The sequence below is a fragment of the Populus trichocarpa genome, chromosome 1 (genome assembly GCF_000002775.5).
Source record: "Populus trichocarpa isolate Nisqually-1 chromosome 1, P.trichocarpa_v4.1, whole genome shotgun sequence".
NCBI lineage: Eukaryota > Viridiplantae > Streptophyta > Magnoliopsida > Malpighiales > Salicaceae > Populus > Populus trichocarpa.
Genome location: NC_037285.2, coordinates 26,538,175 through 26,553,369, shown reverse-complemented (window position 1 = coordinate 26,553,369; position 15,195 = coordinate 26,538,175). Strand labels below are relative to the sequence as shown.

Here is a 15,195-nt window from a genome sequence, read left to right as displayed (position 1 = left end):
TTAAAAAAAATATTTCATCTTTTCTTAAATAGTATTGATTGAGAAATTCTTGGCCAGAGTGGAATGAGATTTGAAAAGAGTTTCAAATCTTATTCAAACTATCAATGACTATCATGTAGAGAACAAATATGACAAACATACCATATACTTTAATGTTAAACCAGAATATTATTGATGAAATAATATTAATTACACTGAGAAATCGGTCACTGAAAGGTTAAGTTAAACCACTAATAACTTTTCTAATATTTGGAAGATTATGACATGTTATTAGATGATGCACATAATCTTCAAATATAAATTAATCAATTGTTTGACTGATAATAAATTAAATTATTTTATTTATTTAATTATAATTATAATTTATATTTGAATCAACATATCATGAACCTAATGAAGCACACACAGTAAGAACCATTAGTTAGAAATTAAACTAAGATGATATAATTAAGTATGACTTGATTAAAATATATTTTAAAAATTAAGGATTATAATATAATCAATACATGGATTATATTTTTAGATCTAGAAAAATCAAGTAAGGACTTGATTGAGTTAATTTCTAAAATTATCCTAAATTAATATGTAGATATTATTTAGGATGGAAATTGATATTTTGCCAATATATAGAGTTTTTTCAGGTTTTCCTATAAATAATAAGTTATGCCTCTTATTTTTTATAGGTTGTCCGTTGAACAGAAAAACTAAGTAAACACAAAATCAGAGCTGACACTTTAGGCATAGCAATCCGTCTCTCTTAAATAGAGATTTAAGATATTTTTCACTGGTAATTCGTGTGGATTACCGTTAGAGACTGGGTAATCAGACGACTTGTGGTTTGCGACAATCCAGAAAAATCAAGTAAGGACTTGATTGAGTTAATTTTTAAAATTATAATGAATTAATATATAGATATTATTCAAGAGACAAATTGATATTTTATCAATTTATAAGGTTTTTTAGATTTTCCTATAAATAATAAGTTACGCCTCTTTTTTTTATAGGTTGTCTGTTAAATAGAAAAATTATGTAAACATAAAATTAGAGCTAGTACTCTAGACATAGCAACCATTCTCTCCTAAATATGAATTTATGAGATTTCTCACTAACGGTTCATGTGAATTACTATTAGAATCTGGATAATTGGACAGCTTGTGGTTTGTGATAACCTAATATTTAAATAATTATTTAAAGTCGAAGAAATCAGATCTTCAAGTAATAAATTTCTAAATAATTCTAAACCTGTTTAACAAGATACTAAAAACTTTCAAATAATTTTATTTAATATTTTCTACTAAATGTATAATATTCAAGAAACATGCAATGTTTGATAAGGAATTGTTGACGGTTTGGAGAGGGATAAGCGAGGGGGTGGGCACTGTAGTGAAGGGTATGCTCGAACCCACGACCAAAATATATCCATCCCCGAACTCTCTACCCACACAATCACACAACAACGGTGCCACTATCATAGCAGCACGTGTACAAATTGTTTTTCCACCAATCCAGCGTCGAAGCCAGCACCACACGTCACTTGCGTTTTACCAATAATCATCCTTGTAATTTAGTATTTTAGTAATAGTTTGGAATTGTAGCCACGGATGTAGTTTAAAGTTTTTTTTATTTAAAATTTTTTTAAAATAATATTTTTTTATTTTTTAAAAATTATTTTTAAAATCAACATATTAAAACGATCTAAAAATATTAAAAAAAATTATAGCTTTTCCAAATCCTTTTTATTTATCTTTTGCTGATCAGCATGTCCTGGTTCTTGCTGTAGCTTTTTTTTTTTAGTTCTTTTTTTTTTCTAATATTGGCATAAAGATGTTGATTAGAGACTAGACAAAAGGGGTGGTGAGTACCATGTGGTTTTCCATTCTAAAGATGTTTGTTTGTTCATTGCTGGCTAAGTTTTGGATATTCATAGAACAAGAGGGGGTTTCTAACAGTAATTTAGCATGATAACAACAATGAATTTACTAGTTTAGTGAATAACTAGATACTTAAGCAGTTATATACACATGCTATTTCATCGTGTTTACATAGTTAAAAAAAAATTAAGTGAAAATAAAAAGTTCATACATCCATATAATTAAATAAATCAAGAATTATATGTGTTAATATATATATAAAAAATTATAAACATTAACTAAAAATAAAAATAAAAAAAATTAAGAGATTGAAATAGATCAAGATATTTAATCTCGCAAGCCGAGATATTTAACCAATTGTATTTGCTAAATTTTTTATTAAAATAATTTTTTATTCAAGCTAGAAATAGAAACACAAATTCAATTTATTAAATAAAATAAAAAGTGAAAAACCATCATGCAAGGTTGTACTTCTTAGAAATATTATCTGAAAATAATTTTTTTTATTTTAAAAAATAAAGTTTATCTATAAAAAAAGGTAAAAAAAAAATTATAGATGAATAAGAATAACTCTTCAAAATTTAAATTCATAACTAAAAAAATAATCGTCATTTAAAAAAAGTTCTCTCAACAAAGTGATAGACAAAATGGGTATTAATCTAAATATAAAGGAAAAAATTAGAGAAAAAAAAACATATATATATAAAAAAAGCATTAATCTAAAAAAATAATTAGAAAAAAGTCAAGCGTTGTTGAGTCCGATAAGTTAGGCCAACCCGTCTAGCTCATTTCATCAGGGCCCATGCGTGGGCCTACCTTAGTAGGCCCACGTCACCGGACCCTTATTTTTTTTTATTGCAATTGGGGCATACTTTTTTTTAAAAAAAAATAATCAGATGACGTGTCATCTAATTTGTTCATATTCTGGCCATTGTGGATGCTTGAAAATTAGGCTCAAGTTTTTTTACTCAAAAAGTTATTTTTTAATTCATTTTTGACCTAAAACACCTTAGGAGCCATAATAAACTTATTCACTGCCTCAAAAAAACCATCTCAAAAACCAAAATCAACCTGAAACCAAATATCAAACCGAGCTCAAATATATTTTTACATGAACTTTAAAGGTATCGACAGTTTAAAACATCTAATATGAGCTCCCCTAATTAAATGGAACTATTTGACATAAATATCAACCGTTTTGGTGACCTAAATATGTGTCAACACATTTCTCTCTCTCTCTCTCTCTCTCTCTATTGTCAGAATCCGATGACCTATCTCTCTTCTCTCTCAAACAAGGACTAAAAAATAACAAAAATAAACTTTTGAACCAAAATTAAATTTGAAAGAAATTGAGGCACCAAAATCGTATAATTTACGTTATTTTTAAAGTTTGAAGATCAAAATATATCTTTCTGGAAACTTCTAGCACGCCATCCATGTTTAGCACCCTTTTCATTTCAGTTTCTATTCTTACAATTCCATCATTGATTAAAAAATTAGAAGTAATTGGCCTTAAAATTAAAATTAAATCGCATAAAATAAAACCATGATGACCAAAATGAATTGTCAAAAAATAAATAATGTTATTCACAATGATTTGTATGTACATGAACCGTAACAATTCTAAAAGTAAAAACCCCACGTGTTTTAGACTATAGGTAATCTTTTTGTCAATGTTGAAGTTAAATGTGCAGTCCTTTCTGCGCATCATCCCCGGATGTGTTGTGGTAGCAGGGAAGCCCGAAGGCTATTCCCATCTCATTCCGCCCATTGCTCCAGTCGACGAACACAGTTTTGTGCACATCCATGTGAGAACCTTATCTTTCTTGAAGGATGAAATGATTCATTCCGATCAAGCAGCAAACTTTTGCTAAAGGCCAATTCCTAGCTGCTAAAAACAGACTCTAGAAATGACTGACCAAATAAAAAGAAAGGTAATTTGGATCAACAAAGCTAGTTGAACAATCCACTTTCTTGAAAGCTCAGTATCTGCAGATTTGGCTGAGTTAATTCATGCCTGCCACTTGATAATCTTGCTCTAACTTCTGCAGTAATGGTAATAGCTTGGACCAAACTAGAAAAACGGAGGTGATCTACAGGACAGCCTATAATTCCTCTCTTCCATATGCAATATACAAATGAACACTAATGCAAGTCGGCGGTTGAAAGAGTGTTTCCGCTGGTTGGCTTGAGCTCAATCAAACTCAGCATTCCAATCACCAACTGCTCTTTCAACAGAGAACCTTCCTTTTCTGGTTATACAAAAGCTCAAACTGTCTATTGGTTCAGCTACACCGCCCTAGGATGACAAATAAAAAAAGAAGTAGGACAGTAATTACAGCTACGAGCTGCATATTTTGATCAATCACTCGCACATGATCAACCTTACTTCCAGGGAAATGCTTGAATACTCGAACCATGTCAAATTTATTTGCCTCTCTACCGTAATACTGATTACCTGACCTTATGGTAACAATCTGCTTGTCCAATGGATCGATAAAATTGGTTTCTCCGTCGATGCCTGGCTAAATGGAGAGCGTAAATTATGCAGCTAGTCAGGATTGATATTAGTAGAATTTGTGAACTGAGACTCTTGCAGGATTTCCTTCATAACAAAGTTAAATGGAGTTTACATTGTTTATTCTCTCTCCTCATTTTCGTAAAGGGCGTACAACAAAAGTTTTATGGCCATGTAGTTGGCTGTAACAATAATTTAACAAGGATTTGCAGTAACGGAATTTGACCTGGACAAAGAAGCAGAGTTGATGAACTCAATGCAATCTTCTATGGCTTCAGCTCTGTGAGCATCAATAGGAGCTACAGATGGTCTTGATCTTCCTGAAGAAGAAACTCCAGGTGAAGGTCGCCTCTCTAAACGCAGAGCTTTGGCTACCTTCCCACCGAGATGCTTGAGAAATACCGCTGGTGACATTATTGATCTCTTCAGGAGCCTGAATCCATAACTTCGACCAAGCCATCTATTCCCAGAAACTCTGTTACCAGAGTTTCGCCTGATGGATATTGCGTTCTGGTTGATACCAGTAGGTTTGTATTTCACTTGATTAATCCTTGCTGACATGTTCACAGCTGGTCTCTTCATGGGAGAGGGAGGATGGTTGGAAGATGCATCAAAAGATTTGTGAAAGCTTAATGTGCTCTCTGGATTGGAAATAGTTGATAGTTTTTAAATGTAGAAAAGGAAGATAAAAGAGTGAAGGAATGAAAAAAAGAAAAGAAAAGAACTCTAGAACAGTATGAAAAAGGTAAATGGTTTGAGCAATTTAAGGGTAGGAAAAGATATGGTTGAGAAAGAAAGGCATGATTGCTTGTGCATTCTTACTTCAATCACAAGAAATTGAATGTGAAAGGAACCTAGCAAAGCATTCAAATAATCGGGACTCTTGACTCATTCTTGCAAGTTCCGTTCCAAGGCACCAGTCCAGGTTGCACAGTCGTGAGGACTACTGCTGTGAAATGCAAGCAGAAAGACTCTGAAATGAAACAGTACACAGCAAGGTGATTGCTTTAAAATCATTAAGGACGCCAGCACCTGTCCTCTAAATAATGGTAGGTAGGTATGTCAGTCTCTCTCTGTTCATTTCTGCACAGGAAGAAAATATGGACACACATTCTAAATGAGTAAGCAATAATGTAGATTTGAATCTCTTCATGGAAGGCATGTGAATCTAGTGACAGAAAAAGCAAGATACTCTTCTGCAACATTACAAATATAAGATAGGTAAGGAGTGGGGGCAATGAAATCTTGTTAAATGAAATATAGACAATGATATCCAAAGTTTAGGCGTGACTATAGAAAGTACCACCAAGAAAAGTGTGACGAACTAAATAATATTCACGGAGTAGGGCCATCTGAGCCATTGTCTTTAAAGAAGAGTTGAAAGACAACACTGCTATGCCAGAATGTCATCAATTTTCCAAGCTCTTTCTGGGAGGGCTTGCTCTCGATCAGAGTGTCTGTACTATAAGGTCTAAGATACTGATGTAACCAGACCAAAAATGAAAATAAAAATAAAAATTAAGGTCATGGGCATTTAGACGAAAACTGTCATAAGTTATTGTCATGCTTATATACGTGATACATCTATCATCAATCATGCAAATAACTTATCAAATATATTTATAAATCAATGAAACGGAATTAAATTCAAAAAAAAATTTGATCATCTAATTTAGTTTGACAATAAAAATCATAACTTTCAATCCAACATTTGGATTTAGCTCAAATTTCTCACCATCCCCTTCTAGAAACCATTAAATTAAACAATATCAAATATATTGTTTGAATCTATTTTGTTATTATTATTTTTGTTTAGAAATTTTGATTTTCTTTTCTTATTAAGATTGATTTTTTGATTTTTTGAAAAAATTATAAACATTCTAGAGAAACTGAACATATCAAACTTCTCAAAAATAAAAATTCAAATTAAGATTTCCGATGTGCTAACCCTAATATGTCAAACTTTTTTTTTTCTTGTTGTTGTCTTCTTTGTTTTTGTGTTATATAGTTTAATCTTTTACTCTCCAAAGGTTGTTCTAGATATGGCAGCCTTTCGGTAAAATCTGCTTAGCAGGATTATTTTGAATGTATAATTTAAGAATTTTTGACTCGAGACAGCCTTTTTAATATAGTGTCTTCTTTATATCCAAGATGATTGTTAAGCTTAGCTTAACAAGAAATGAAGAAACAAGGAGAAACAGGGAGAAGAACAAAGATTTAAGGGAGAAATGATTCCGTTACTACTTTTCGTAACCCATACATAAACTCTCTATCCTTATATACCTTTCAACATGCATTACAAGCTTATTTTAACTACTAACTGACTCCAACTGATTCCTAACGATATCCCCACATGCCTTGCGCCTGCCCACCATTAACTACCTAAGGATAACCGTCTTTAGTTGTAACAATAATCCTCCCTTGAATGCATTCTTATAAATAAGAATGCTCAGTTATATCTATCATGAGTGGTGCAAGGCATTCTGGGAACTGCTTCTGGAGATCTTCAAGATCTTCCCAGGTTGCGTTTTTTGGATAAAGATTGGACCACTGAACCAATACTGCGATTGCTGCTCTATTACCCTTCTTCATCAGTTTCCTATCCAATATAGCTATAGGCATGATCTGCATCCGCCCTTCCTTATCTGATACTGGCAGCCTGGAAGACACAATTGTTGCATCTCCAATCTTTTTTTTAAGTAAAGATACATGGAACACTGGATGTATCAAGCTACCTTCTGGCAACTTCAACTCATAGGCCATAATTCCAATCCTCTTGCTGATTTGATAAGGGTCGTAATACCTGGGATTGAGCTTAAGGTTCTTTCTTAATGCAACATTGTTTTGCCTATAAGGTTGCAGCTTCAGAAAAACCCAGTCACCCTCTGAAAATTCCCTCTCAGATCGGTTCTTGTCAACCAGTTGCTTCATTCTATACCTTGTCGTTTCCAATTGCTTCTTCAATGTGTGATCCATGTTTGCCCTCCTCTGTAACACCTCCTCCACCGCAGCTACTGGAGTAGGCTCTTGCGCCAACCACTCCCTCTGTAGAGGGGCATAACTATAGAGAGCTTAAAAGGGATGCCCAAGGTTGAGTGATAGCTAGAATTATACCACTACTGCGCCAAGGATAACCACTGAAACTATCGTTTCGAATGATGCATGGTCATGCATTGAAGATATGTTTCTAAACATTGGTTCACTCTCTCGGTCTATCTATCTGTCTGTGGGTGATAGGTCGTGCTTATTAACAACTGAACCCTCAGCTTCTTGAATAATTCTTTCCAAAATACACTGGTAAAGATTCTGTCCCTATCAATGACAATAACTACAGGTAATCCATGAAACTTGTAGAAATGATCTGGGAACAGCTGCACAATGTCTTATACTGTGAAGGGATGAGTGAGTGCAATGAAATGTCCATATTTAGTGAACCTATCAATCATTACCATAATAGCATTCCTTCCTTCTAAACTTGATAACCTTTCTATAAAGTCCATGGTAATGGCCTCCCACGTACCACCAAGAACTAGTAGAGGCTGCAACAACCATGGTTAAGTTACCATTTCCACTTTGGCTTGCTTACACACATTGCATTCTTCCACTGCCTGCTTCACCATCACTTTCATTCCAGACCAATAGAAGTTCGTTTTTAGCCTTCTATATGTGTTCTGAATGCCAGCATGTCCCCCAACACAGGAGTCATGTACATACTTCACTAATTGGGTTATGAGGTTCCCCTCTTGTCCCACCATTATCCTGCCCTTGTATCATAAGATTCCTTCTTCATAAGTATAGTCGGGTTCCCCTGTTGCTCCCGTCAACTTACCAAGGATAATGGCCTGCAACTTGCAGTCCTCATAAGATGCATGAACATCTTCATACCAGGCAAGTAGTACATTAGTTATTGCTTCCAAGGCCCCGATATCCTCAACAGGAATTCCACTATTGTTCTTCCTAGATAGTGCATCAGCAACGATGTTCTCTTTCCCCTTTCTATACAATATTTTATACCTCAACCCCAAGAGGGTAGTCAAGCCCTTCTTTTGGATTGCAGTGTGAATTTTCTGATCCAAAAGATACTTCAAGCTTTCGTGATTTGTTTGTATGATGAATTGCATCTGTTCTAAGTAGTGTCTCCATTTCTCCACAGCCATAAGAATAACCAAGTACTCCTTTTTATAAATGGACAATCCCAAGTGCATTGGGCTTAAAGATTTGCTGAAGTAGGCTACTGGACTCCCTTCTTGGCTAAGTACAACTCCCAAACCAGAATCACAGGCCTCGGTTTCAAGAACAAATGTCTTGGAGAAATCGGGTAAGGTTAGAATTGGTGCCTCACACAGAGCCTTCTTTAAACCAGTGAAGGTTTGTTGAGCTTGTGCATTCCAGCTATAATTGTGTTTCTTCAACAGATCGGTGAGGGGTTTATTGATGATTCTAAAATGTCGTATGAATTTCCTGTAATACCTAGCCAACCCCAGGAATCCTCTCAATTCCTTCAAGGATTGTGGAATAGGCCAATTGGCCACAACTTTAATTTTCTTCATGTTTGTTGCCACTCTTTCTATGGAGATCACATGCCCTAAATACTCCACTTGTTGTTTCCCGTATGCAGATTTGGATTTCTTGGCGAATAACTGGTTAGCACTCAAAGTTTCCAGAACTTGTATGAGGTATGCAAGGTGCAGCTCAAAGGTTGAGCTGTAAATAAGTATATCATCAAAAAATACCAACACGAATTTTCACAGAAAGGGTTCTAGTATGTTGTTCATCAACGCTTGGAAGGTGTTCGGGGGCATTGGTGAGGCCAAAAGGCATAACTCTAAACTCATAATGCATGTGATACATCTTAAACGCTGTTTTTTCAATATCTTCTTCATGCATTCTGACCTGATGATAACCCGATCGCAGGTCCAGCTTGGAGAAGATCCTGGAACTATGCAGTTCATCCAGAAGATCGTCTATAAGAGGAATGAGAAATTTGTTTTTGATGGTCTGCTCATTAAGTTGCCTGTAATCGATGCAGAACCTCCACATGTTGTCCTTCTTTTTTACAAGCAGAACTGGAGATGCAAAGAGACTAACATTATGATGTATCATTCCATTGGAGAGCATTTCTTTTACCAGCTTCTCTATCTCCCCCTTCTGAATGAATGAGCTTTTGTAGGGTCTGATGTTAACAGGTTGTGACCCTGGTTTCAATAGTATTTTATGATCAAACTTCCTTATTGGTGGCAAGGTTCGTGGTTCCTCAAAAAGTCCAGCAAATTCCCTTAACAAGGCCTTAATCTCCATAGCAACTTCGGTTGGATGTCTTTCCTCTTCGATATCCATAGTAAAGAACTGACCAACTAATCCTACAATCACATCCTTGAAACTTCTCTGCTCTTTAATTGTTGTCATCATTTGCAAGTCAGAAACCTGAGATATTCCCTTCAGCTCAATCATTCTGCCTTCTTTTTTAAATGATAACCGTAACTTGATGAAGTCAAAGAGCACTAGAGAATACTTCTTCAACCAATTCACTCCCAACACTATATCATATCTGCTTAATTTCAACACTCTCAAGTTGGCCTTGAATTCATAGCTCTGCATAAACCAAGTAAATCCAGGACTATGCATCTCACATAACATGACGTTTCCATTAGCCACAATCACTGCAAACAACGTGGTTTTACTTGTGGCAACATTCAACTCCATAATCGTGCTCTCACCAATGAAGTTGTAGGTACTTTCACTATCTATTAGAATTGTAAGGTCTCTTCCTCGACAATTTCCATTAATCTTGATAGTATTGTAGGTATCATTTTCTGTTAAGGCATTTAGTGATAGCCCAAATTCATCTATTTCGCTCGTCTCCTTGCGTTCATCCTGCACTGTGCCTTCTAGTTCCTTGATTCCTTCATGCTCCTCTTCCTCCACCCCTTCTATCATGTGTAAGCCCTTAGCACTGCATCTGTGCCCAGGTATGTATTTGTCACCACACTTAAAGCATTGCTCCAGTCTCTTCCTCTGTTCGAATAAGCTATTTAGATGAGGCTTCACTCCTTCAGTCCGATTTGGACTAAAAACTATGGATGCAACATTACTTATTACTCTTCCACTATTGAATGTAGTGTTACTGCGTTGCATTGATCTGGTCCTCTTAGTTAATGCATTGTTACACTCTTCCTGCCATCTAGCTTGTTCAAATGCCATTAACACCTTTGAAGGTTTCAAGATCTTTAGCATCGGTTTGATATCATCCTTCAGCCCACTAATGAAGCTAGAGACATAATAGGATTCTGCCAATGATGGATTAAAAACGCTCATCAATGATCTCAGTTCTTCAAATCGTTCTATATAGTCATCCACACTTTTATCTTGGATCAGTTTGTTGAATTCTTCTACGATGTCTTCTCTATTGCCAAACCATCTGCAAAGAGTTTGGGAAAATTCCTCTCAGTCAATCCATGAATCATTCTCTGGTACTAGTCCTTCGAACCACACATCAACCTTGCCCTCCAAGTAATATGAGACCACTTCAACCCACTGATGCGCAGGTATCAAGTTGATCTTGAAATATTTCCTGCAGTTTTGCAACCACCCTCGAGGATTCTCTCCCTTGAATGGTGGCAACTCTACCCTTGGCAATGGTATGTTGTATCCAATCTTATGAGGTTCTTGCCCCATCATTTGATCACTTCTGAACTGATTCTTATGTCCCGATGCTATTCTTTCAGTTGAGGCAGGCATTCCTATATCCTTATCAGATTCTGGAGTAGCCAGAATACCTCTTAAACCGGTTCCAATTTCCTTTCTTGCTGGTTGGGAAGCAATGAAGTGTTGGAACTGTGAGGATATTGATTCCATCTGTAGGACTAGCTGATCAATTTTGGTGCCTTGCTCCAGCCAACATTCTTTACTTTCAGCTATAGATTCTTGCCATTTTAGGTGATGGCTTTGTAGCTGATTCTCTAACTTTTGCAGTTTTCATTCACTGCTTTGAGTTTATTACCGTCCGCCATAGCTCTGATACCAATTGTTAAGCTTAGCTTAACAAGAAATGAAGAAATAGGAAGAAACAGAGAGAAGAACAAAGATTTAAAGGAGAAATGATTATGTTATTACTTTTCGTAACCCATACGTAAACTCTCTATCCTTATATACCCTTCAACATGCATTATAGGCTTATTCTAACTACTAACTGACTCCAACTGATTCCTAACGATTTCCCCATGTGCCTTGCGCCTGCCCACCATTAACTATCTAAGGTTAACCGTCTCAGTTACACACTATTTCTTAGTTGTAACAATGTTGTTCTTCATTTTATGACCAATAAAAAAAGGCTACGACAATCTGCTAAAATGATATGAACCTAATTAAAGTTCAAGATACAAAACGCCTAAACTTCCAAACTTGTACCATCAAGAAAGAGAACCCTTCATATAGGTTGAGACAAAAAAGGGTAAGAATACATATTAGAAGAAAGAGTTAACATGACAAATAACGCATTACGATTAAACTAACTTCGATGAAAAAGAATTTACTATCAATGCATGAAATTTTGCAGTGACATCCATACATGTACCTTTTTCATATCCAAATAGAGAACCATTAACTGTAAAGTTAGATTAACTAGCTATTCTCCAGCCACTACTTTGATTAGATCTTGTTTATGCAACTGGTTATTTTATTCAAATTAAGAAAAATGTCATGGACAATTTCCTAGATTGAGGCCATGGGCACAAACATGTTTAGCACCACAGAGAAGAGAAATTAGATTTTTTGTAGAAACATAAACACACTAAAGCATATTTCAACTGCAATTCCATCTAAGCAAACTAAATGAAAATCAACTGATATGATTGTACAAAAAAGCTTCTATACAAAAACATATAAAAAACATGAGTACAAATGAGTACAAATGGCATGACTAACAACAGTTTGAAATGATTGTATTTCAGGCATAAATTACACGGGGTTAAAGACACCACAGCACTAACCAGAAAAGTTTCGCAAGCAGCAGAGTCAGATCTGCAACAGTGAGAGCTTCCAAAATATGTTATTTGATTCAACCCCAAATCATTTGACACCACAGCACAGAGACTGCTAAAATCAGAAACATGATCTTCGCACCAAGCTACCAAACAGAATTCAGTTCTGAAAAGACAATAACATTTCAACTCCAGACCATGGAATGCATACCTCTAATTGCTGGCATTTAAGCTAACACATGCAACCAAATACACAGGATGCAAGTGTAACATTATCCACCCTATTCAACATCGTATGGTCCATCAGCAACTCACCTCTTAAGAAAATTTGATACCACATAAACTGCTTAGCAATTCCCATAGATTCCCCAAGAAATAACAAGAGGCAATATGAAAAAAACACACATACATCAACATACAGAATTCTTCAAAACTCTCTTTTAATCACTCTGTGTGATTACAAGAGAACTGGTTTACAATTATAGACATATTATAGACATTCGAAGTTTCTACTTCTACCCCCAACCCAAAACTTAAAAGAAAAGAAAGATTCACTCTTTCTTGTTCATGACAAGCAAAACCTCTCCACCATTACTTAGAACATAATCCAAATATCCCCTAACCTCTCGAGTACCTTCAAAGGGCATAGGCTTAGGAAGATCACTATCCAAGTTATACCAAACCCCACCAATCTTTCTCATGGTAATCCAATGCCTACCCTTCCAAAGCAATGCATACCGTCTAGCTGGAACATTGAGGACAATACCAAACAAACTATCATCAGCCCCATCAAGATCAATAGTGGAAGCTGCATTCCGCCGGTCATGCCAGACAACAGTCTTGTCTTTCTCTTCAAGAGCGGCAATTAAAACATTAATGTCGTAATTTCCAGTAAAAGCATTATGGTGGGGCTTGAAGACTATAGACAATGGTGTCCAAGTCTTTTTGCTGGGATCATCAAGAACAAGTTTCCCAGAAATTTCATTCAATCTCGCTCGAGTAAATGCCTCCTGTTGCTGAAAAATAAAAGAAAAGAAAAAAAGAAATCTCGATATCTTCAATTTGTAAGGCTTTATCACTAACCAAATAGCACTACTTCTAGAGTAAATGGATGAACAGAAAAACGTTGTAGTTTTTTATTTTATTTTAAATTCTAAGCAATAAATTGTCGAAACATTGCTGTTTTATATTAAAAAAAAAAAACCAACGAAATTGAATCGTCTAAACTAAGGAGAAATTTTTTAGCATCATGTTTGGGAATCTTTTAGTAATTGGTGAGAGAGAACAGGGGTGGGTGATTTGTATTTTTGAGTACCTGGAAGAGATTGTTGAGGGCATGTAAGAGGCAAAATTGCAATTTCTGCTTCTCGTGATAGATTTCGGTCTTCTCGCTATCCATATCTCTTCTTCTACAGACTGAATTGCAAGATGATCAATTTCGATTTGGTGGTCTTGATCTCCTAGGGGTTTTAGTTACAGTCTCTCTATTTGGCTCTATTTGGGGGGAAAATGCCAAGCAAAGCAAAGCAGACAGGTTAAAGGTAGCGTCACGGCAGGCTCGGAATGGAGTTCCGTGATCGTTGAAACAACCTGGCGCGTTTCCGTTCCTGCTACGACGACGTTTTTAAAATAAGAATTAAAAATAAAAATACTTCTTTTACTATATATGTGTGTCCCCACCCCCCCCCCCCCCGGCTGCAAGTTATACTATTTTTTTTCTAAATTTTAAAAAATTATTAAGAGTATGAACAATTTTTTTACAGTATTATTAAATCCAATCAAGCTGTTTAATTTTAAAACCTGTCAATCCAGCTCTTTACATAACTTGAATTTCAAATTAAATCACGTGAGAGCTGATTCAAAGTGAATTATTCAATTTAATGGGTCCAAAGATAACTTGAATGACCGGTAAAAACATGACATAACTTTTAAAAAAACTTTAAGAAGACAATTTTCTTATAAATATTAGGATGATGTCAGATTGGATCAATTTCGGTTACCCTACGACCTAGGTTATAGACTTTAATGAGTTTAATAACTTTATTTTTAAAAAAATTATTTTTTATTTAATTTTATGATAACATTAGATGCTTTTAAAATCGAACATCAACTCTAAAAAAATATTTATTTAAGATCATGATAATCCTATAAAAAATAAAAATAAATAAATCATGAATTCCATTTATCAACCAATCCATTATTGAAGAAGAGTAAGATAAAAAAAAACAATTAAAAAAATTAAAGGACCGAAAAATATAAAAAAATATCAAGTTTGATGGGTAAACCTGCTTGACCCGTAAATTGGGTAACTCAGGTCAACACATCAAACTCGTAAATCAAGTAATGGACTTCATTGAAATTAATAACTTGTTTTTTTTTTCTAAACTATTGTTTATTTAACTATATGATAACAAAAATAGACAATCGTAAAATCGAGCATCAAACCAATACTGAGATTTGTTTTAAGACTATGATAATCTCATAGACAACAAAACAAAACAAATTATGAAACTTAATTTTTAATTAGTCCAATATCAAATAATAAAATTAAAAAAATTAAAAAAAAAAGTTAAACTCACATTATAGATTATTATTGTAAACAGGCCCATGAACTTTCTTAAAAAACTAACATTATAGATTATTATTATAATTCACAGACCTAATGAGTAATCCACAATAGTAATGAGTATGAGAAAACAATGTTTTTCACACATCTTTTAATTTTATACTTAATATATTATTTTCTTTCTATTCTCACCAAAATTTTCCTTATTCTTTTTAATATTCACCCATTCACTTTTTAATTTAAATTTAAATTTTATCACTT

General features: G+C 34.6%; 2 protein-coding genes across 2 annotated transcripts; both read right to left on the bottom strand.

Moving 5' to 3' along the window:
- Window positions 1-4,447: 4,447 nt before the first annotated feature.
- LOC127904979 (josephin-like protein) lies at window positions 4,448-5,405 on the bottom strand. Its single transcript, XM_052450359.1, has one exon. The coding sequence runs from the start codon at window positions 4,969-4,971 to the stop codon at window positions 4,585-4,587; it is 387 nt and encodes a 128-aa protein (XP_052306319.1). The 5' UTR covers window positions 4,972-5,405; the 3' UTR covers window positions 4,448-4,584.
- Window positions 5,406-12,759: 7,354 nt separating this feature from the next.
- On the bottom strand, window positions 12,760-13,965 carry LOC7478544 (josephin-like protein). The gene is made up of 2 exons (XM_024598409.2): window positions 13,684-13,965; window positions 12,760-13,384 (listed from the first exon to the last, which is right to left on the bottom strand). The coding sequence occupies exons 1-2, from the start codon at window positions 13,765-13,767 to the stop codon at window positions 12,920-12,922; spliced, it is 549 nt and encodes a 182-aa protein (XP_024454177.1). The 5' UTR covers window positions 13,768-13,965; the 3' UTR covers window positions 12,760-12,919.
- Between the last annotated feature and the right edge of the window lie 1,230 nt (window positions 13,966-15,195).

What these genes read in the sequence shown, in the direction of transcription:
- LOC127904979 (XM_052450359.1), bottom strand. Translation starts at nt 4,971, where the DNA reads ATGAAGAGACCAGCTGTGAACATGTCAGCAAGGATTAATCAAGTGAAA.
- LOC7478544 (XM_024598409.2), bottom strand. Translation starts at nt 13,767, where the DNA reads ATGGATAGCGAGAAGACCGAAATCTATCACGAGAAGCAGAAATTGCAA. An exon ending in CCCTCAACAATCTCTTCCAG is followed by an intron (nt 13,385 to 13,683) that starts GTACTCAAAAAT and finishes TTTATTTTTCAG; the next exon opens with CAACAGGAGGCATTTACTCG.